Raw genomic sequence first — 23,100 nt, 5'->3', positions numbered from 1 at the left:
AGAGGCGAAAAGCAGCGTTGTACCGTATTAACGGCAAACTGGCAGACCTTGGCACTAAGGAGATTGGGCCCCAGGCACAAGGAAAACTTTTCGGTGAACCGTTCCTCAAGGAACTCAATAAACACGTGAACGTGTTCACCTCCCTCAATAAGGCGCAGTCATCCATGCGCAAAGTTTTCCGAAGCAACCCCACCAGAGGGGTTTTTGGAAGGGCTGGCCGGCAACGGGGCCGTGCCGCCAGCCGATTTTGGCCTTCAGGCCCCCGCACCCAGCCAACACCATTTTACCCGACAAGGGACTACCGACAACAACCCTTCACGAGAGGCTCAGATAGAGGTTGCGGACCCCGCGGACGTGGACGTTCCCGCTTTGCCGCAGGTAAGAACCCATATTCCTCCACTGTTACCTTGTACCCGCACTGCGGGCCGTATTTCCCTTTCTTTCCAGAATTGGGCCGCCCTTTGCTCAGACACATGGATTCTACAGACTGTACAGGGTTATGTCATAGACCTAGCGGGGACTCCCTTTCAGGTTCAGCCCCCTCGCCCCATCCACATGTCAGCCTCCGACCACAACCTGGTCAACGCGGAGCTACGCGAGCTCCGAGACAAAGGGGCTATCCAACCGGCCCACGACAGGGGCGGCTTCTTCAGCAACATCTTCCTGGTTCGGAAGAAGTCAGGAGAATACCGCCCCGTCATCAATCTACGCGCCCTCAACGCATATGTGGTCTACCGCCACTTCAAGATGGAAGGCATCCACCTCCTACGAGACCTCCTTCGAAGTCACGACTGGTTCACCAGGCTCGATCTAAAAGACGCCTACCTGTCAGTCCCGGTACACCCGGACTGTCGAGCACTCCTACGTTTCCTCTGGCACGGACGTCCTTGGCAGTTCACTTGCCTCCCTTTCGGACTCAGCTCAGCCCCATGGTGCTTCACCAAACTCCTGAAGCCAGTGGTGGCCCACCTAAGATCCAGGGGCGTGAGGTGCATCATCTACTTAGACGACCTTCTCCTCTTTTGCTCCGACGAACACAGGCTCCGCCAACACACTCGCCTGTCAGTGTCCCTCCTGGAATCGTTGGGTTTTGTGGTAAACCAACAGAAGTCGGAGCTGACCCCTGCCCAAACTATACAATTCCTCGGCTTCGAGATCGACTCGACGACTTGCACTCTGAGACTACCAGCCTCAAAGATTGCAGCCATTCGCAAGGAGATTCGCAGGGTTCTCCGACTCGACTCCATTCCACTACGCAACCTGGCCAGGATTGTGGGTCTCCTATCCGCCTCCATCCAGGCCATATTTCCGGGTCCCCTCCACTACAGGGCCATGCAACGTCTCAAGACCAAGTACCTACGCCACAGGCCTACTTACGACCAACCCGTCCCGGTGACGACGGAAGTTCGCGAGGAACTCTCATGGTGGCTGGACAGCATGCAGGCCTGGAACGGCAGGGCCATATTCGGAGACACCCCAGACTTCGTATTGGAATCAGACGCCAGTCTGTGGGGTTGGGGTGCCACCAACGGAACCGTCTCCACGGGAGGAACATGGACAGCGCACGAGCTCTCCATGCACATCAACTGCCTCGAGCTCTTGGCAGGCTCATTCGCGATCCGCAGCTTAGCCAGGGAAAGCACCAACTGCTGCATCCTCCTACGCATGGACAACGTGTCCGCAGTCCAGTACATCAACCGCCTGGGAGGCGCTCGCTCTCGCCTGCTGTCGGATATCACGAGGGACATCTTCGACTACTGCCTTCCTCGCAACATCACTCTACAAGCGGAATACTTACCGGGAGAGATCAATCTCACTGCCGACTGGTTCTCTCGCCACTGGAGAGACGTCAGCGACTGGAAGCTAGACACGAGAATTTTCAGGGCCCTGGCAGCCCGGAGGGGTCCATTTCACCTGGATCTGTTCGCTTCTCGCAACAATCACCAGACTCCGGAATTCTTCAGCTGGCTCCCGGACCCGGAGAGCAAGGCGACGGACGCCTTTCTCCAACAATGGCCGACGACAGGAGCCTACGCCTTTCCCCCATTCTCCATGATTGCGAGAACGCTACACCAGATGCGGACGCAACGGATCAACCTAGTTGTCATAACACCCTTGTGGCAGAGCCAACCATGGTTCCCGGACCTCCTGGCCTCCTCCTACAGGGACCCTCTTCTCCTACCATCCTTCCCGGACCTTCTCACGGATCCCAAAGGGTATCTCCACCCTCTCCTACTGGAAGACCGGCTACCCCTGGTGGCTTGGTCTCTTTCCGGGGTTCCTGGCGAGTCAGCGGACTATCGCAGGCAGCTAGGGACCTCTTATGGGACTCATGGGCCCCGGGAACTAGACGATGCTACCTTTCAGCTTGGGCCTCCTGGTCTACTTGGTGCATGGAACGGGACTCCGATCCATTTACAGCACCTATTCCCATGATTCTTAATTTTCTCTCCTCCTTGTTCTTAGCTGGCCGCTCCTACCGATCGGTCAACGTCGTTCGTTCCACGATTTCGGCGGCTCACACCCCCGTCGGGAATCTCCCGGTCGGCAAAGACCCTCTGGTCTGCCGTCTGCTCCGCGGTATGCGGCTCCGCCGCCCCCCGGCCCCCAAATACCCCCACCTATGGGATGTGGGTCTAGTCCTTCGTTTTCTCAGGGATTGGCTTCCAAATGACCGCCTCTCCCTACGCCAACTTTCCGCTAAATTCGCTTTTCTCCTTTGCCTAGTGTCCTTTCGACGGGTTTCCGATGTTCGGGCCTTCGATGTTGACGCCTTTGAGGTGGCCCCTGAAGGGGTCACTTTCCGCGTTTCTCGTCGCACTAAGTCGGGATCGACTTCGGTTTTTTACCCCTTCTTCCCCGACGACCCGCAGCTCTGCGTCGTGTCCACCCTCCGCAGGTATGTTTCGGTCACCTCCTCACTCCGCCCCTCTACGTCGGGTCAACTCCTAGTCTCCTACGTACGCCCTCATGCACCGGTCTCGGTCACCACTCTGGCCCGATGGATCCGCTGGATCCTTTCCCTTGCAGGTATAGACCCCGTTTTCGGCGCCCACTCCGTCCGCGGTGCGGCGGCATCATCAGCCTTCATGGCAGGGGCGTCCCTTTCGGATATTCTCCGAACAGCGGACTGGTCTCGGGAATCCACCTTCCGTACATTTTATTTTCGCACTCCCCCTTCTGCTGGGATGTCTCTTCTTCAGCGTTAAAATTGCAAAATAGGAAGCCTCCTGTCATGTTATAAAATTTAAGATTATGCTAGCTTTAGTGTACTAATAATCTTAATTTTAATAAGGACAGGAGGCGAGTATTTTCCCTCCCTTCTGTTCCCTACCCTGACTCTTCGGGGGAGTGGATCGGAAGGCGACGGATATTGGGATTTATTTAGTGATTACTCTACCAACTAAACACATTCGGTATCTTTCCACCTCCATGCCCGTACGGCCATCTAGACAGACACTCTAGTCGTACAACATACTTACATCTCACACCCTTTTTTACTCTATAATCAGTTTACAATCAGTCTTTATTGAGTTAATTTACTCCATTCTGTTAAAACACACAGGCGTGAACAGTTACGGTTCAATACCTAACCGATTTTATACTCTCCTTTCAGTGTAACCCTCTTCAGGACCTCCACTGATCGCTGGTTGATTAACCTCACGACTCCGTAAGATGGGTTGACGACTTCGTTTTGGTCTTATCTCCTACCTCGTTACCAGGAGTCTACTCAAGTTCCGCTCGCCAGAGACCACAGTTACAGTTTCGTTGAGTTTCTGGACGTTCGAGCATCTATCTGGACTTGGATGTCGCTTCAAGAAAGAGGAAGTTATGCAGACAGTATGACCCTTATATACTGTGCTGCTCAGTGATTTACTTGTTACTTTACGTTTTTTCTTTACTGCTATGGAGTTTAGTAAAGAGAGTTAATGCAAAATACTCGCCTCCTGTCCTTATTAAAATTAAGATTATTAGTACACTAAAGCTAGCATAATCTTAAATTTTACTCCAATATTTAGCAGAGGTTGGCGGTAAAATGGCTACGTAGAAAGTGTCAAAACAACCTTAGGTAAATAGCCTGTGGTGTCTACTTTATATAAATATATACTTTTGTGTGGCAATTTTGTTTTCTTTTATGGCTATTAGGCTTACAAGACAAACATACCAAATTCTAAAATCGCTCCACATAAAAAGTTTATTTTACTCCTTGTGCTTTGTGACCTGTAACTACCAAAAAAAAATTAAAATCCCAGACACATTATATATTCTGTAATTCAGAACAACTAAATGAATTTATTTTTAATTACTTTCCTTAACCTGCACTAATTATGTACACATTATTATTGCAAAAACTGTAAAAAAAAAACACACGAAAATTCATTTTTTTGCATATTTCTGTATTTTTTTAATAATAAATAAGCATTTATATATATATGTGTTACATCAAATTAAAGCCCTTTCTGTCCTTTAAAAAACGGTATATAATATGTGTCGGTGCAATGAATTAGTAAAAAGCAAATTGCAGTTGAACGCAAATAGCAAAAAATGCAAAAAATGCCGTTGTCATTAAGTGAAAGACAAGCTTCTGAAGCTCTGTCCTTAAGGGGTTAAAAAAGGAAGGGTACAGAAAGTAGAAAGGGGTGTGGGGAACAACATTCCAGAATTGTGAGTTCAACCTCCTTGGACGCATATGGGTCCGTCCCTCTGTTTCAGTCCGCTAGTGTGTGTTTTTTTTTTTTTTTTTTTTATATTATTATTGTGAAATAAACGCTTTTATTGTCAGCAAGTAACTGGAGGGAGGGAGAGCTCAGCTTTCGATGAAGGGTGTCAATTATGTGTGCGAGAGTTCCACCGGGTTCAATAGTGGCATTGTATTAACAACGTCTCCAGTGTAATATATATGTTGTCAGCCATCGAATGGGAGGATAGTGTATGTTCTATGTGGCTAACCCGTATTGTTGTGCCGTTTAAATAACCGGTCGTGTTGGTGGAATTGCCTTGGCGTTGGGACGTTAGGCAACGGTACATGTGTCGGTGTGTGATTATATGTGTCAACCGGCTGAGCTGCCGTGGTCTGACGTGAGTCCCGGATGGTCAGTTGAAGGGATGTTTGTGAGCGTTAGTGAGGGTTTGCTTGTCCTGACGGTGTGGTTTCGTTCTGTTGCCCTTGGTAGTCTCTCAGGTCTGTGGGGACCGTTAGGTGTGTAACATCTTACCCTATAGCGTATCCAGATGTTGTCCAGTTACTGTGGGTTGGTATTATAGCTTTAGGTACTAGAGAGTTGGGAAGAGGATTTGGTATATGTGAGGGTTGTGTTCTATTGGGTGGGCGTATGGGTTGTATGAAGTTGAGGGCCGCTAGCATATGAGTGTGGGGTGGCGAGGTCGGGTGTTACAGCGGAGTGTAGTCGCTCGGAGTGTCATGGCTGTGGGTTGTAAGGTGGATAGGGGCATAGTTGTGTGATTGTCGTTTGGTTATGTTGCGTGGACTAGCATCCTAGTCGCGATAGTGGTCTGTTAGGAACTTATAGGATCGGGTTGGGGAAGAGGGGGGGGGGGAAGAGAAGGTAAACGGGGAGGTACCTGATCCGCTGCCCCCGGGGTGCATCGTCCCGTCTGTCGCCCTGGGTGTTTCGGTTCGGGGTGAGGGCGGGTTTTCTAGCCGGGCTCTTTATCCTTGCTGTCTATGGGGTTGCGCTCCCACCTGCCCCTACCACCCGGTTCGTCACATAGACCAACCACGGGAGCCATCTATCCGTGTGTTTCTCTTCCATACCCAGGAGTGTGGCTTGCACGGATTCCGCTGTGTAGATCTCGTCTACTTTATCCAGCCATTGCGTTACGGTTGGGATGGTAGTTTGTTTCCAGTACTGCGGTATCAGGGCTTTGGCTGCATTCAAGAGATGTCGGAGTATGGACTTCCGGTATGTTCCGATGGGGGTTGGTGTGGAGTGAAGCAAGGCTAGTTCTTTATCGAATTCGCCTGCGTCTCCTAGTATTGCCGTGGTTTCCCGTTGTACCTCTGTCCAGTACGTCGTGATGAGGGGGCAGTCCCACCATATATGTGTTAGTGTCCCTGGGCCCGTGCCACACCTCCAACATGTGTTTGGTATTGTCTGGAAGATTCTATGTAGTTTGTCGGGTGTTTTGTACCACTGGGTCAGGAGTTTAAAGTTTGTTTCTTAGTAATAGGTGCTGGACGAGCTTTTATGGTGCAGGATCAGTATCTTTTCCCACTGGGACTCAGTGAACGTCGTGTCTAGCATTCGTTCCCATCCTCTCTTGTGGGCGTTTTGGGTTTCCAGGTGTCCAACCAGGAGATGCTGGTAGAGGAGGGAGAGGGCTTTGTCCGGGGTAGTTTTATTGTCGCAAAGGCCCTTGAACCATGTTAGGTCCCGGTGTATCCTAGCCCTGTTTGGGAGGGTCTGGTAGAAGTTTTTGAGTTGCGTGTAGTGGAGAGTTTGCATAAGTGATGCTGGGGAGCCATCAGTCAGTTCTCTTAAAGATTTTAAGTTCGCGTTGCCTATAGCTCGGTATATAGGAATGTGATCGCCCTCGGTGATGAAACCCCAGGCTTGTGGGTGTGTTCCTCCTCCTATTTTGGGGTTGTGCTGCACTTGAATCAATGGGCTTGGGGCCGGCGAGACATTGATGGCTCCTCTGAGGCGGTCCCATACCCTCAGCATGTGTGCTACTATAGAGGTTGGGTCAAGGGTAGCAGGCGAGGAGTTACCCGTGTTCCATATCCTCGGAATCAAGTTTGGGTGAAGGTGTCCTTTGTCAAGCGCGACCCATTGTTTGTGGTGTGGGTGGGCATGCCAATCCAGGATTCTCTGTAAGATGGCCGCCTGGTGATATTTGCGCATGTCCGGTAGTGCAAGGCCCCCCCAGGGTCTCGGGAGGCCGAGGAGGTCGCGGCGGATTCTCGCCTGTCGTCCGTTCCAGACGTATCGGGTCATAGCGGTTCGTAGTGAGGAGAAAAAGGTTGTCGGCAGGGCCAGGGGCAGTGTTTGGTATAGGTAGAGTAGTCTGGGTAGCACGTTCATCTTCAGAACTGCTACTCTACCTATCCAGGAGATGTGGGGGTATGTCCAGTTCTTCAGGTCTTGTAGTATACGTTGGAGAAGGGGCACGTAGTTTATCCGGTATAGTTCTGACATATTCATAGGAAGAGCTATTCCGAGGTACCGCATGTGGGACGAGCACCATCGGAAGGGGTACCGGCTTTTTAGGGGTTCTTCGTCTGATGCAGGAACCGTGAGATTTAGTACCTCGCATTTTGCCATATTCAATTTAAAATTTGACAATTGTCCGTATTCCTCCAATAATGTCATCAGGCCGGTCAGTGTGGTCTCCGGTTTGACCACGTAGAATAGGAGGTCATCTGCATAGGCTGCCACTTTGTGTGTGGAGGCCTGCCACGGGAAGCCTTGTATCTCTGCCGTCTGCCGAACCACTTCCAGGAAAGGTTCTAAGGAAAGTGCAAAGAGCATTGGGGACAACGGGCAGCCCTGTCTTGTGCCGTTCCGTATCTGGAACGAGTCCGTGAGTGCGCCATTAACCCTGACTCTTGCGTTCGGTCCGTCGTAGAGTGCTTGGATCCATAGCATCATGTGGGCCCTATTCCCATTTCCCGTAGGGTGTTCATGAGGAATGACCAGTCTACCCGGTCGAATGCCTTCTCGGCATCCGTGGATAAGAGGAGGGTCTGGATCTTATGATGTCGAGCTAGGTGGTGGATGGATAGAGTGCGCAGGGTGCTGTCCCTGGCCTCCCTTCCGGGTATAAAGCCGGTTTGGTCGGGGTGTACAAGTTTTGGCAGTAGGGGACCCAGTCTGTTGGAGAGGATTTTCGTGAGAAGTTTCACGTCCACATTGAGGAGGGAAATTGGTCTGTAGCTGCTACAGAGTTCCGTGTTCTTCCCTGGTTTGGGGAGGACCGTGATGGTAGCCGATAGTGACTCGTGGTGAAAAAAGGCTCCGGTTGTGAGGGCGTTAAGGGCTAACGTAAGCTTTGGGATGAGTATGGTTTTAAACCTCTTATAGTATTCCAGTGTGAATCCATCCGGTCCGGGAGCGCGTCCCGTTTTAGCGACCTTGATGGCCCCAGCTATCTCTGCCTCTGTGATCGGGGCTTTCATGGCCTCCCTTTCGTCCGGTTGGAGCCTGGTCGTGATGTGCATCCTTAGGTAGTCTTGCATACGTCGTTGTCTCTCTTCCTCCCGCGTCTGTTGGTCGGGTTGTTCGATGTTATATAGCGCAGCATAGAAGGTCCGGAATTCGGTCGCGATCCTGTCCGGGAGTTGGGTAAGTGTTCCATCAGCTATCCGGAGCTTGTGCACCTGAGCCAATGTTTGGGGGCCCTTGAGCATTTTTGCCAAGAGTTTGTCCCCCTTGTTTGCGTGTTGGTAGAAGAACGCCTTCGAACGTTTTATTGAGCGGTGGTGGGCTTGGGTGATGAGGTCTCGCAGGGACCTGCGTGCCTCTAGTAGTGTAGCATGGGTCGAGATCAGTTGGGATCGTTGGTGTAGCGATTCCAACTCCGCAATTTTCTCTATGAGGTCAGTCATCTGTTGTCGGGTTTCCCTTCGCTTCTGGGCAGTGAGGCTAAGCAGTGTGCCCCTAATGATGCTCTTGTGCGCCTCCCAAACTGTGGTAGCCATTTGGTCGTCCGTTGTGTTCAGGTCGAAGTATGTGTTTAGTGCCTCGCCTACCTTGTCCCGTATCCCCGGGTCCAGAAGGAGGGAGTCTTGCAGTCTCCATGTTCTCGTGGCGGGGCGCATCAACGGCGAGTCCACTACCATAACAGCTGAGCCGTGATCTGACCAGAGGGCCGGCTCCATCGCCACCGATTGCAGCTTCGTTAGGTGTTCCTGTTGCATAAATAAGTAATCTAGTCTGGCGTGCCGTTTATGGAGAACTGAGTAGGGGGTGTATTCCTTATCTGTGGGGTGGGTTGCCCTCCAGCAGTCCACGAGTCTTAGATTGCGTAGGGATGTTTGTATACTCCTCAGGGCCCCTTGTGGGATGCTGCTATGCCCTGTGGAGGAGTCTAGCAGTGGATGTAAGGGGGTGTTGAGGTCCCCTCCTAGCATCAGGGTCCCCTCCGTGAAGGAGGAGAGTTGGGACAGGGTCCTGCGGATATGTTGGGCCTGGTTGCGGTTCGGCACGTACAGTGTCGCAAATGTGTATATACGGTCTTGGATTTCGCCTTTTAAAAAGAGGTAGCGTCCCTGGGGATCTATCAGTTTATCTAGTTCTCGGAACTGAAGTTTTGCCGCAAGGAGGATTGCCACCCCAGCCCGTTTTGCGGATGGGTGGTTGCTGAAGACACCTGTCGGGTATTCTCTGCTTTTCAGCGGAGGTGCATATCCTTCTTTAAAGTGGGTTTCTTGCAAAAAGGCCACCGCGATGTGGCGTCTGCGGAGGTCTCGAAGCAATTGTGTTCGTCTCTCTGGTATATTTAATCCCCTACAGTTCAGGGTCAGGATCCTGTATGGGTCCGGGAGGTAGGTCCTATGGGCTCCAGTTGTATGCGTGGTTCGTACCTGGCTTGAGGCGGTGGGCACAGCCATTTCACGCCGCGCCGGTGTCCGGCTTTCCAAGGGCCCGGGTAGCGTCCGAGTGAGCGAGCTCCCGGGGGCACGGCTGGCACCTAGGTTGGATGAGGGGTGGGGGTGAGGTAGGGCGGGGATGGGTATTGAGAGTGTGTCGGGGAGCGTCTCAAGAAAGAGACGGCTGTGGCACCGAGGGTCGGCGGCGATTGCCCTTCCCGGTCGGGGAGGGGTTTTGTGCGCCAGCGGCGGCAGCCGACGATGTGACCCACCAGTTATCCAACAGCGGTGTCCCACCGGCGGCTCCCCGCAGGGTTTTTAGTGTGCGCACGAACTGGAGTGGGGTAAGTGGTACCTTCTCCTAAGGTCGTACCAGTTGGCCCTAGTATATGAGCCCTATTGGTATAGTTGTATCGAGGAGTCGAGTGGTTGTCCACCAGTGCTCAGCCACCGTGTATGTAGCTGTGTTCCTGTGAGTGTTGCCTATGTATTCTATACTCACATTAGGGGTTGTATTGTGGATGTGTGTCGATTTCTTAATGGGGGGAGAGGTGGGGTCCTACGTCCCGCGAGGAGGATCAAAGGTGTCTCTATCTCTGTCCTGGGGTGGGCCCACCGTCCAGGGAGCCCTGGGGTAGTGATAGGGTTGTCTGTTGTGGCGAAACCAACTTCGCCACTGTGAACTGAAGAAGCCTGGTTGCTAGCCTCCTGCCCGCTGACTATGGCCCCTGGACATATTGCACTTTAAAGACTATATTTGGGCATGTAATAATTTATATTGCTGCTACTGGCCCTTTAAAATCAGCGATGGACATTTTGGGACTACTGTCCCTTTAAGACTGTGAAGCATATTCTATTGTACTGCCTGTATATTGTATATGTATTTATGTATGCAGTTAACCTGGGTTATATATATATGCAGCCTTCATCTGATTGTTCGGTAGAATCACTCCATTCCTTGTATTGAGGAAACTACCGAACAACCAGACCACCCAGGACTAAGTGTGCCTCCAATTACCGTTTGCAACAATGTTGCAAACGGGTAATTGGCAATCAGTGCAGTGTGGTCTTTGTCCTCTGGGTGGCCGCCATTCAGGAAACTAACACGTGGCGGCGGCCATCTTTAACTACCGAACAGCGGTGTTTTGCCGTCGAGTGTCTGGAACTGAAATCGGACACTCGACTAGGCAAACACCGCTGAGACCTCCAGACTTCCAGGATTTCGTGGGGAAACTACCGAACGGCCCGCCGTTCGGTAGAAAGAAACGTACGAACTAGGGGATTCATACGAACTCCCCTTAGTATCTATAACACCAGTAATTCGTATGTTTCATTCACCTGTTTGGGACCGACCGCAGGGCCAAAATGCATGGAACTGTTTTCGGATACTTTACCCATGCGGTCGGTCAATATTTTAAAGTCACATAACTCCCAAACCCTTTATCCGAATGGGCTGATTTTAACATATGTTGTTCCTCCAGACTAGGGCTATCTGGAGATATTGGATTTGTGGATGTACCCCAAGTATTTAGGGTACATCCAAAACTTGGGTAAAACTATGTCCCTGTTAATTGTGTTAACAGATATGTTGGAGGGAGGAGAGTTGGTGAATTCGTGCAGTTTGGGAGTTCGGGAAGTTGGTGCTTATGGTAGCTGCTGGTGTATCTAAAAGGGATTATCACCTAAACGGATTTTTCCCCTTTTATGCTGAAACGGTCCGTTACATCTGTATCGCCCATATCTGTCAGGGTGTGGTCAGTGTTGGCTGCCTGTCTTTCGCCCGTGAGGGCCGGAGGGGGGAGGGGGAAGGGCCCAGGCATGGGAGAGTGGTCCGGGGGGCCTGTCATAACTCGGGTGCAGCTGGTTGGTTGGCACAGTCGAGACTAGTGTGATAAGCTTCCGGTATTGGGTCAGTCATGTCCTCTGGTGTGCCCTCTGCGCTGTCGCCTTATGTGGTGCATGTGCAATGTACAGCGTGTGTCCTGTGTACCAGCGCCAGGTGGTTTCAGCAAACAGAGCAAACATAGGTCAAGTTGGCATATTAAGGGCAGTGATGCCTTCGCAGAGGCATGTTCTGTTATACCAGCAAAATATACAGTACATTTAAATATACAGTACATATTTCAAAATACACAGTACATATTTCACGTCAATACTGCATGAAGCAGACACCCTCTACTGTCTATACTACTATGTAAACCAGTTTGCACAGGTAGACCCTAAACATGTGAACTAGTCCCAAGGCACTGAGCACCCGTTCATCGGGGCGCGCTAGGAGACCAGCGCTGAGGCTGCCCCGGGTACAATAAGTGGTGTCACATGAACGGCTGTGGGTGTAACGTGTTGTTCGCATCAGGGCATATAAAAGGGCGGGTTCCAGGGGGGCACGATGGATTGTAAAAGCATCACTCGTAAGAGTGTGTGTTAGAGGTGGAGCGTATGCCCCTCAATATGTCGCTGTTATGTTCGGGTGTGTAAGGGTTAAGTGGCTCATTCTCCAGCCAGGCGCGTTCGCCTAGTGTGTCAGGCTCTAGTTGCTGCATGGTATCTGTGAGCTGGGGCAGCCTGTGTCCTCTGGTGTCGTGTTAAGTCATTATGTGTTGGTAGGGCGTGTGTCATGGCCTAAGGTATCATTTTAACATGTGCCCTCCATCGCGTGCCCCCCTGGCCGGGGACAGGTGTGTTGCCCGCTGCGCATGTGCACCTTATACTAGGAGACCAGACATCATCCCCAGGCTAATTTCGGAGCTGTCAACCCGGTGTTAACTATATCTGGTATGCCTGTTTGTAGATGAGCAGGGCGTTCATCCCACCCCCACCCCCCACCCCCCCCCCCGCTTCCCCACGTCCAGACTGTGTCTCCAAGTGCGACCTCGGCTCCCACCGGCCCCCCCCCAACCCCATACGGGAGGTTGTACCTTGCAGGTTGCAGGTATTTGCTTGGTGTTGCCGGGAGATGAGGGGCGAGGGGGGACCGGTCCCACCGTAGGCACCGAGAGTATCGCCCAGGCCCCCACCCGGTTCGACCGGAGTAGTCCCGCTGAGAGGGGGGGGGGGGGGCCCAGCAACCAGGTAGTGTCATCGGTATGGTCGCAGGGGTCGTCCCCAGTTATCTGAGGGGAATGTGCGGATCAGCTGCATAGCCCCCAGCAGTCCCAGTCCAGGAAACCCCATCCCACTCCCCACCCCAATATCTGTAGTTAGTGTGGCAGGTATGTGTTGTCAGGGCTACAAGGATGGGCGCATAGGGCGCGTAAAACTCACGGTTAGGCAGGGTTCTCCATGTCCGGACAGGCACCACCCCCATGCGGCCCGGAATCGATCTCCCGCGGGTTGATAGGAGATCCCCGGCTCCCCGCAGGTTATCACTCCTCCGGTTCAGTGGGGTGAGCAGGTGCCGGCGTGCGGTCGTTGTTGTTCTCCCCCAGGCCTCTGCGTTGGCCTCTGGGCGGCATCGGGGGTGGTGCAGTGCGGGAAACCGGTCCGAGGATCCAGTTCTGGACAGCGACAGGCTGGAGACCCAGGCGTTGCAAGAAGTGCGGGACGTCTTCGGGGCTCCGCGCTGTGACCCATTCGTTGTGGTGTCGGGCCTGGAGGCTAAACGGAAAACCCCATTTTTACGGTATGTTCCTATTCCTTAGTGCCGTGGTGACGGGCCTCAAAGCTCTTCTTGCTTCTAATGTCGTTGGGGAAAGGTCCTGGTATAGTGAGACCCACCTTGGTATCTCCAGGCCGCCCGTGTTCTAGCAGCTCGCATGATCTTTTCCTTTAACGAGTAATCCTGGACACAGCAGATGACGTCCCTCGGGTCCCCTTCCTGCAACCTCGGTCTCAGGGCCCGGTGTGCCCTATCGAATCTGATTTCCGCGGGTGCTTCTCCTCCGAGGATCAGACGGAAGAGGCCCACCAGCTTCTCCTCTACATTCTCTCATCGTCTGATTCAGGCATTCCCCGGACTCTGATATTGGAGCGGCGGCTCCGGTTGTCCAGGTCCTCCACCTGCCGTCTGAGGTTAAGCAGCATTGTGCCTTGGCGGGCTATCGCTGTATCTGCTGCAGCTGCCTGGTGTTGTGCTGAACGGGCCTGCTCTTCCAGTGCGTGGATGCGGCCTCCTTGAGTTTCCACCTCCATTCGGATTGCTGTAATCGCCGCGTTAACCGACGCCGTGATGGACACTTCTAAGGCGTGCAGGTCGGCTTTTGTGGCCATTACAGCTGCCAGCCCTCTGATTTCTGCCCTGATGTCGGCTAGTGTCAGTTGTTCCCGGTCTGAGGAGGTGGAGGCTGGCGATGATGGCGCCATGGCGGTGAGTTGGGCCTCGTGAGTAGGCCCCGGCGTGGAGTGCAGGAATCCATCCATCGGTCCCGACTGTGGGCCCGCGGGTGTACCCCTGGGGGTCTGGGGATTATCCATCTTCCTATTGCGCCCCATAATGTGTGAGTTTCGTCTAGGAATTAGCTTTTAGGAGCTTGGTGGCGAGGAGCTCGGGTTTTAGACTTCCATCTTGCTCGGAGTCTAGGCCACGCCCCCTAGAGCGGCATCTTTTGTCTCCCCCCTTAAAGTGCCACCCAAGGCAAATGCCTTGTTAGCCTCCTGGAAGATACAGCTCTGGCTCTTTGAGGAGCATATACAGACTGTCTGTGGTGCTTCAGAAACTTCACAGGACTGAGAGCAGCAAAGTTTATCATAGGTTAGCTATTATTTGGCACTGTTTATGTTCATTTGCATTTGTGTGTTTATGATAACTCAGTATATTATCTGCGCTTATTTTAAATTTACCCTCTTTGTTTAAGAGTGGTTATTTAGAATAGGATTCAAATCTACTCAGTGGGGTGGATTTCTCCGTATGCAGAATCACTGAGTGAAGGCACTGATTACAGCAAGATGTTCCAATCTCCAGATTTTGGTGGAAACTCACTGTTAGCGTTAAAGTTGAATGTAGCTGATGCCAATACTCTCCTTCCTCCAAATGCAGGTAAGGAAGTAGTTAAATTGTATAATTATCTATCTGTAAATCTGTCTATCTGTCTGTCTGTCTGTCAAGTTTTATTTGCAGGTGGTGATAGAAGAATAGTAGAGGAGAACAGACTGATAGACTGATACTTGTACGTGCTTAGGAAAAAATGCACTTATGTTTTTTACTGATGTAAGGTTATTGATGTAAGGTTCATTAGAGGGCCTACCTGCTTTTTGTAGTACTAAGTGTTAATGCTGTTTTGTGCAGGGGGAGATAAGCTGGAATAATGTATTGACCTTTCAGGACTTTCAGCAGCCACACTCCCTCCCCTTCCCTCAGCCTCCCTCCCCCTCCTCTCACTGCCTTTCACAGCCTGCGTTTGCTTTCGGAGAGATGTGGTAACACATCGTTACAGGGAACCAAGTTTGCGGCTGAGGGACGGAGCCTTGCTGTGTGGACCTCCCGCCGTCACAGCACCTGCTGCCAGGACTGCCTCATACACCTTGCCCGGACCGCTCACTACTTGCTCGCCATTGAGAGCGCTCCTCTGACAACTTCTCCCCCGGCTACAAGTTTCTGAGCCCGAGCTGGGAATCTCCTCCCGGGCTGCTTTGTGGGCTCTGACATTGGCTGGACGTCCCAGTACCTGCGTCCCCAGGTTATTACCTAGATCAGCCCGCGGGAGGGCAGTGTGCCAGCTGAGAGCCCGGCCAGGGAGGCGGCTGATTCCGGGGCAGGAGCCACAAGTGCCCCCTTTCCCTCCCATACTCACAGTCAGGCAGTCCGAGCATCTCCTCCAGTAGGACTATGGCAGCCGGTGCAGGGACCCTGCTGACAGTATGCTTGCTGTGTGCGGCCACCCTGAGGACAGGTATGGATCATCCTGGACATGTTACAGCTTCTCACTGCCTGTGTGTGCTGGACAGGGGCTACTGCTGGCTTACTAGGTTTTCTAGATTATTTGTGTATGATTAACATGTATTAGAATAACAGAATGAAGTGTGGCTCAGCATTGTAGGAGTTGCAGTTCCTCAATGGTTGAAGATCTAGCTTGGATTACATGTTTTACATGTCCTGGGGGAGTATCATGTAAGCAGGTTGTATGTGCACCTAGTGCAGGGATCTGATTGCTGCACAGCAGGTGTATACTACAGGCAGGGCATGCTGGCATGTTCGAAATGGAGAGAGAGAGAGAGAGAGTTGTAGCTACTATATTATAGATATTATCTAGCTCGATGGAATGAAGTATTATGATTTCAGGATTATACAAGGTTTAAGTGGGTTATGTACTAAACTGTGATTTGTGCAGAATTAAAATGCCACATGTATGCAATTCATAATGAAATTAGCGTTTGATGTGATTTGCAGTTTACCCTTGAGTATGAGCACGCTCTTTAGTTGGTGAATTAACCAGCTATACTATATCATTTACCCATGTTACCCTTTATCACCATAACAGTATTTGCCTGATATTAAATAAGGTCTTGTAGCATTTTTCCAGAAAATAATGATATGTATTTTCCAAATTGTAGGCATTGATTTTTGTTTTTTTGCCACTACTATACACATCATGTGTTTGAAATTGTTGATTGTCCATTGGGTTACTTAGAGTTCACAGCACCCTGGGTTGTCTATTTTGGAGCCCTGCTTCTTTCTGAGGCTGGTGCTTTTGGGTTATGTGATTTAGTCTGTGGCCTCATCTTCATCAGGCTGCACTGGACAGATGGTTCTATCTCCCTTGTACATTCGCCCTCCTACCCCAGTGTAGTAAGTGGTATTGCACAGGGCACACAATCTGTTGGAAGGGGTGGCTATTGCAAGTGCTCAGTGGTGGCTGTTGAATTAGTGCTCAAGCCTCAAAGTACTCTCCTACAGATTTTAGGCAGCAGGTATGGTTTTACTCAATCTACATGAGAAGGCGTCTCAGCATGCCTTAGAGTCAATATGCCTAGCCTTTGTTCTACCACTGTTACCCGAATTTAATCCATTCCACCCCCATTCACCCTACAGGGGAATCCATTGTCAGTGCATACTGGTATTATCTGTGCACAGATAAACCTGCTCTGTTTAAATAGTTAGTAATGGCCATTGTATATAGGAGTATAGCACTTGTGGATCACCTTCCTCGTTCCTAATGTTGGTATGAGGGCTCTGGGTTGCTATCTTGAGTTTATATCTATGCACACTAAGTGACAAAAACCTGCGGGTCATCCCTCATGCAGAGATCTAACTCTTTAATTCCTTATCCACATCCTCTGTCACTAGAACAACACTGGGCATTTTCTTTCTGAGATACAGCTGCAAGACGAACCTCATCCCATTATCCCCCATTGCAAGTGATTGCTGCTTGTGTTACTCTGTGAGCCTGTGAAATCCTTTCTATTAGTACTGATTGGCTCTGATAGATCTGCTGGAACTAAGTAGACTGAGTACTGTGAGAGAAGGACTAAATTGGTTTGCTGTCAGCACCACCTATGTGAAAATTGTTACAGTTATGCTTTTGTGCTGGTTGTGAGACACCAGAAACCTTAGTTATATTGTCAAAACCAATATTGGCACTTTTCACGATTGACTTGCATCTGGTTTAAGGGAAACTGGACAAAACCTGTGCTGGGAGTCCACAGAGACCGAATGCTAGAAAGGCTGTTAAGTCTTTGATACAGTTTGAACTTCTTTGAGAATTCTGCTGGTGTGTATGTTTATAGACTCCCTCCCCCACAGACTAACTGACCTGTGACTAAAAAAATGCTCTAAGCACCACCCGAGGTATTTACCATTTTTTTCTCTTCTGACACGAGATTGTTCAAACAAAAGGGCAGTGGAAACACAAACTGTCTCCCAGAGTAGTTTTTCTGGTTTAGTCAATAGTACCTGAAGCTATGTTGTAAATTACATTTTCAATGCCCTATGCTTGCGTGTTACCCAAGGAAGTTTTCTAAATCTGACTTAAATACCAAATATATATATTTATTTTTTTTATTTGTATTTTACTTTTAAAGTGTAATTCCACTACCATTGCAGTATAATTCCAGCAATTATGTACATATTGCAAGACTTATTCAAGATCTCATCTATTTGTGTCTTGTCAAATTTTATTTTAGTAACTAAAGAGCATAGAAGCCTGTGTATTCCTTAAAAGGGAGTGGCTGCGTCCTGAGATAACAGGCTGACTGAAAAATTCTATACCCCCCCTCCTTCTTTGAAAAGCACAGCAATCCTGAGATTTGTGGCTTTATATTTGCTGCCTGATCTTCCAGTGCTCTCACATCTCCAACTGTCTACGCTAGTGGGCCATAAAACAATTTTTATTTCAGAATTTAACAGCAGCATCCATCTCTTCAGTATTGTAAAGCAATTTGGAAGCTCTAATCTGTTGAACCAGCATAGTGTGAAGTTATTTTAGCAAGGAATTTAGTCTGCCCCCAAAGAAACAGCATGGCTCATTTTGCAGTAATTGCATAAATATTGTATCTTAATTATTTACTTTGAAGGAAGAAAGAATGGTTGGTGTTTGTTTAATGAGCATTTCTTATTTAAGATCCATGTTTCGGTTTGGAAACACATCCATTTGATCGAGATCCGTTGTTGAAAACTGCTTAATTCCATTAAACATTCTAGAGCTGGGAAAGTTGGAATATTTTCCCTGTAGTAACAGTGCCGACCTGTGGAGATTTTCTGCATGACATGCATATTTACTATTGGAAGACAACGCAAGCTGCTAAATTTGACTTCTTACCACACCTTTCATGCCTTGTTGGGTTAAATTACTGTAGTGCTTAGACTTCGACTTTGAACACCTAATGGGTACAGTCTAAAATGCAGTTTTTCAAGTCTATGAAGAAAACAAGTGATCTGATGTTGTTCTGCATGAGGTCCCAAAAAGAATTCCTGACATGTTTGTAGCAACCTTTATTGTTCTAGGTGAAGTCTCTTGCCTTTGAAAACATAGAACATTAATTACACCGTGAATATTTAAAATCGATCATTTACACTTTAGTGTTTTTTTTCTAAGGTTGTGGTGCGTAGAGAACTGTGCATTCTGATGTTTATAGGTTTGTTCACTAAAGTGCGAATTACAGGGGGTTCAAAGTGAATTTAAAGTTTAAGGTCAAAGTAGCTGAACTAAACACTTGTCCTGCTCAGCAATGCTTTCAGTTTGGCTACTTTGGCCTTAAAGGGACACTGTAGGTACCAAGACCACTTCAGCTAATTGAAGTAGTCTGGGTGCTGTGACCCTTTTGCACTTAGTGCTGCAATGTAAAACATTGCAGTTCCAGAGAACTGCAATGTGTACATTGCAGCTCCAAGTCTGCCCTCAGTGCCACTAGAGGGCTTCCGGAATCCAAACGGACGTTATCTGACGCTGGGCGTCCTCATGGACTTTCAGCGTCAGATTTTCCCCATAGGAAAGCATTGAATAATGCTTTTCTATGAGGGAGGTTTAATGCGCGCTAGTCATTGCCGCGCATACACATTAGGTCTCCCCCGCTGGCTGCCGTGGGTGGGGGAGAGGGCGTGGGCGGAGCCTGACCCAGGGAGGGGGGCCCTGAGGTAGGGGGGGGACCTATTAACCCTATCGTGCCAAGAAAACGGGTTTGTTTTCCTGGCACTAAAGGATTCCTTTAAATTTGAAATCCACGTTGAATTCTCCTGTAAAATAATGTTTATAGTGAGGCAGCGATGTGTACCTGTTTATATATTTGAATTAAGTTTTGTATTTATTTGTTACGATTTGATTTTTTTTCTCCAGGGAGTGTTAGTCTTGTAGCAAAATAGTCCATGTGTAATATCTGTGATACTGACTCGAATGACTGTAAAGTCAATAAGACCCAAACCTGAGATATGCATGTTCCAAAAAAAAATAAATAAAAATGAGCATCTTACTTTTTCTTTCATGGGCCATCTTGGTCTACTTTTATTTTTCTTGAATGCGCTAGTCAGACTTGAACATTTCTCAGGGCTATTTATATTTGAAGGTTGTATCTAGCTTTATTGAAAATCACTGAAGCATAAGCAGTTCAGTTTACTTTCAGTATCCTTCGTAGGGGAGCAATAAGTGTGTGAAATAGCCAAGCTCTGGCAGTAGGGAAATATATTCCTTTACAATGCCTTGGTAATTAACTGTGACAAAAATGCCAATACAATTTAGTAGAAGTGGAAGGATTAAAATTCAACACTGTGCAGTAATGTGACAGATGTAACTAAAACATCAGTAGATGGACAGGAACATTAATTTGGTAAGCTGTTGAATGTGAGAGAATGATTAGAAATTACTCTTGGCATTAATCGGAGTACAGTGCACTGGAAAAATAATTTGTTTGCACTTTCAATATTTTGACAAGCCATTATTATGTTTTAATTTTACTCATAAAATGTTTGACCGACATCATGCTACTTTATAAAATATTTGTAGAGAGAAAAAAAATAGCCATCGTGTTTTTAATAACTTAATGAAGTTCAGTACATTTGTGTCCCTAACTAAAACGATGATTTAAAGTGGCACTGCCATCTGAAGCATTTCCTTAAATCCTTTTAAAACTTCAACTCTAATGGTTTGACATTATTTTCAAGTAAGTAAGCTGTAGTAGTTAGATCTTGCAGTTTTTTTAGCCACCTTTTGAAATGTATTACAATGTTGAGATCTCTGTTAATGACTATTAATGGGGGGAAAAACTCCTAGCAGAAAGCCGGAAATAGTTGTGTTAATTCTCTCGTGTTACATGCCCAAATTAAGATGGAGATGGTTCATATATAATCTATATATGTCAGCACAGGCTATGGATCATTTTTAAAATGCTGTATGATATATCACCAGTACTACTTTAAATGGTGTGTATATATATATATATTTTCTAGCAACAGAATCTTACTGATTTTGCTGATACATTCTATTATGTATAATTCTGTTGTTTAGAAACGTACAATCAGAAACGGCTCACAGACTAATGCAGCTCATTTGTCGTATATCTGTTTACAAGTACTCTTCGATAGAATTTCTTATGTAACTTACCATTATTAATACTGCTCCTGTATTTTTATCAAGTACCTGCGATTTCATCAACACGATGTAAGTGTATGTATAACAGCATGTCAACAACATTGATATCCTGTTATACATTATGTATCCCAGTTATTTCATGCACACGCTTTTTGAAGTCTATAATGTGGGTTTTCAAGTCAAAGGGACAAGTGCAATGTTTTTGTTAATAAATGGTCCATTACTATATATCCACAAGAAAACGAATATGCCTCAGGAGATGGCAAACGCAGGTGAAGCATTTGTCCACTTTAGGAAATCTGAGTAGCAAACATGTAGCCGAGAGTAAGTGATGGATGAGTCTAATGGAGGCATTTGTCGTGGATTATTGTAAAGGAAAGGTCAACTGGGCGGGGTTTGATGTTAACCATTATCAGGATGGTGTTGATTTAGATCATATATTGGTGTGTTTTTTATTTTATTTTATTATTTGTTGCTTTAAATTAAATCTCTACCCGGTCCCCTTCTCTGTGGAGTACAAAGGTGTTTCTACTCTGCTTTTTTCCCATGTTGTGACCTCCATGGCTGAGATGATCAATCTTGATGAGCTCCGCCAATCCTTTCTCATAGGAATCTGTGCATCTCTTTGGGGAATGTTCAGCCTCTCAATGCAGAGAATGGAGATGCTGAATGCCACTGCAGCACTGACACAGGAAGCACCTCTACTGGCCTTCTGGCTGCCTCTAGAGGTGCAACTAGGCTGCAATATAAACCCTGACTTTCTGACCCTGAGTTTTAAGTTGAAAAACTTGCAGGGACAGGCTATAGACACCAGAATCACTATATTAAGTTGTAGTTGTTGTGGTGACCTTAGTGTCCATTCTAAGCACTTTAGTAGATTGTCATCATACCCATTTTTAAAGAGGAATTATCACACTTTCATAGAATTGACCATTCCTCCTTTACTCACCCATTACCAGTATTTTCAGCATATAGTGGGTGAATAATGCTGAGCAGTTCAGTTACTTACATCTTCTGCATGTACACTTTGCAGTGTCTCCACTGTTCCATAATTCGACATGCATGCATTTTCTCCAGCAGTGCTGAGGGACCTAACTAATTCACTTAATTTGCCAGGTCTTGACCAGCAAAGTATGTATTAATAATTATATAAGTTGCAAAAATATAGTATTACAATTTTTTGCTAGCTACTCGGTTGTGGTAAAGTCAACCAAATAACAATTTAATGAATAAATGACTGTGCTGTAGCTACATGCTATGCCTATCCCATGCTGCTTTGATTAGAGAATATCAAATATCGCATTAATGATTATATTTAACACCCGTGTGATGTAAAAACTTCTTGGAGAGTCGAGCAGGATTAACCAGAATATAACTCTAGGCAGCCACCTACGGCCCAGAAATTAGACATTGACCCGGAACCAGGAATTTGCTTGGCCCCATTTACTATCCCTTAAAGGGACACTATAGTCACCTAAACAACATTAGCTTAATGAAGCAGTTTTGGTGTATAGAACATGCCCCTGCAGCCTCACTGCTCAATCCTATGACATTTAGGAGTTAAATCCCTTTGTTTATGAACCCTAGTCACACCTCCCTGCATGTGACTTGCACAGCCTTCCATAAACACTTCCTGTAAAGAGAGCCCTATTTAGGCTTTCTTTATTGCAAGTTCTGTTTAATTAAGATTTTCTTATCCCCTGCTATGTTAATAGCTTGTTAGTCCCTGCAAGAGCCTCCTGTATGTGATTAAAGTTAAATTTAGAGATTGAAATACAATTATTTAAGGTAGATTACATCTGTTTGAAAGTGAAACCAGTTTTTTTATGCAGGCTCTGTCAATCATAGCCAGGGGAGGTGTGGCTAGGGCTGCATAAACAGAAACAAAGTGATTAAACTCCTAAATGACAGTGAATTGAGCATTGAAATTGCAGGGGAATGATCTATACACTAAAACTGCTTTATTTAGCTAAAGTAATTTAGGTGACTATAGTGTTCCTTTAATGCAAAATGAAGGGGGTAAACTGTAAACTTGCCTATGGACTAGTGAGATATTAAAGGATCACTATAGGGTCAGGAACACAAACATGTATTCCTGACCCTATAATGTTAACACCACCATCTAGCCCCCCTGGACCCCTCATGCCTCCAGAAATATAGCAAAATCTTACTGTATTCAAGTTTGAAGCTGTAGATCTGCATGCAGTTTGCCTCAGAAAAAACAAGCAGTCTACTGACATTATCAGAAGTGGTGGCCTGATCCAATCACAATGCTTCCCCATACGATTGGCTGAAACTGACAAAGAGGCAGATCAGGGGCAGAGCCAGCAGGATTCAAACACAGCCCTGGCCAATCAGCATCTCCTCATAGAGATGAATTGAATCAATGAATCTCTGAGGATAGTTCAGTGTCTGCATGCAGCGGGAGGAGATACTGAATGTTTGGATGCATTTTAGGCAGCCATGACCCAGGAAGGATCTCCAACAGCCATCTGAGGAGTGGCCAGTGAAGTTATCACTAGGCTGTCATGTAAACACTGCATTTTCTCTGCAAAGACAGTGTTTACAGCAAAAAGCCTGAAGGTAATGATT

General features: G+C 47.9%; 1 protein-coding gene across 2 annotated transcripts in view; it reads left to right on the top strand.

Annotated features, from left to right (window-relative positions):
- The first annotated feature begins 14,875 nt into the window (after positions 1-14,875).
- The window catches only part of ALCAM (activated leukocyte cell adhesion molecule), a 72,776-nt gene continuing 64,551 nt past the window's right edge, over positions 14,876-23,100 (top strand). For both annotated transcript variants that reach the window (XM_063444610.1, XM_063444609.1), the window contains exon 1: positions 14,876-15,381. In XM_063444610.1, coding sequence (XP_063300680.1) covers positions 15,318-15,381 — 64 coding nt within the window. In that variant the 5' untranslated portion in view covers positions 14,876-15,317. The remainder of the gene's footprint in view (positions 15,382-23,100) is intronic.

This window comes from Pelobates fuscus, chromosome 1, assembly GCF_036172605.1.
Source record: "Pelobates fuscus isolate aPelFus1 chromosome 1, aPelFus1.pri, whole genome shotgun sequence".
Classification (NCBI taxonomy): Eukaryota; Metazoa; Chordata; class Amphibia; order Anura; family Pelobatidae; genus Pelobates; species Pelobates fuscus.
Note: the sequence above shows the minus strand (reverse complement) of the source record. Positions and strands in the feature narration are given on the sequence as shown.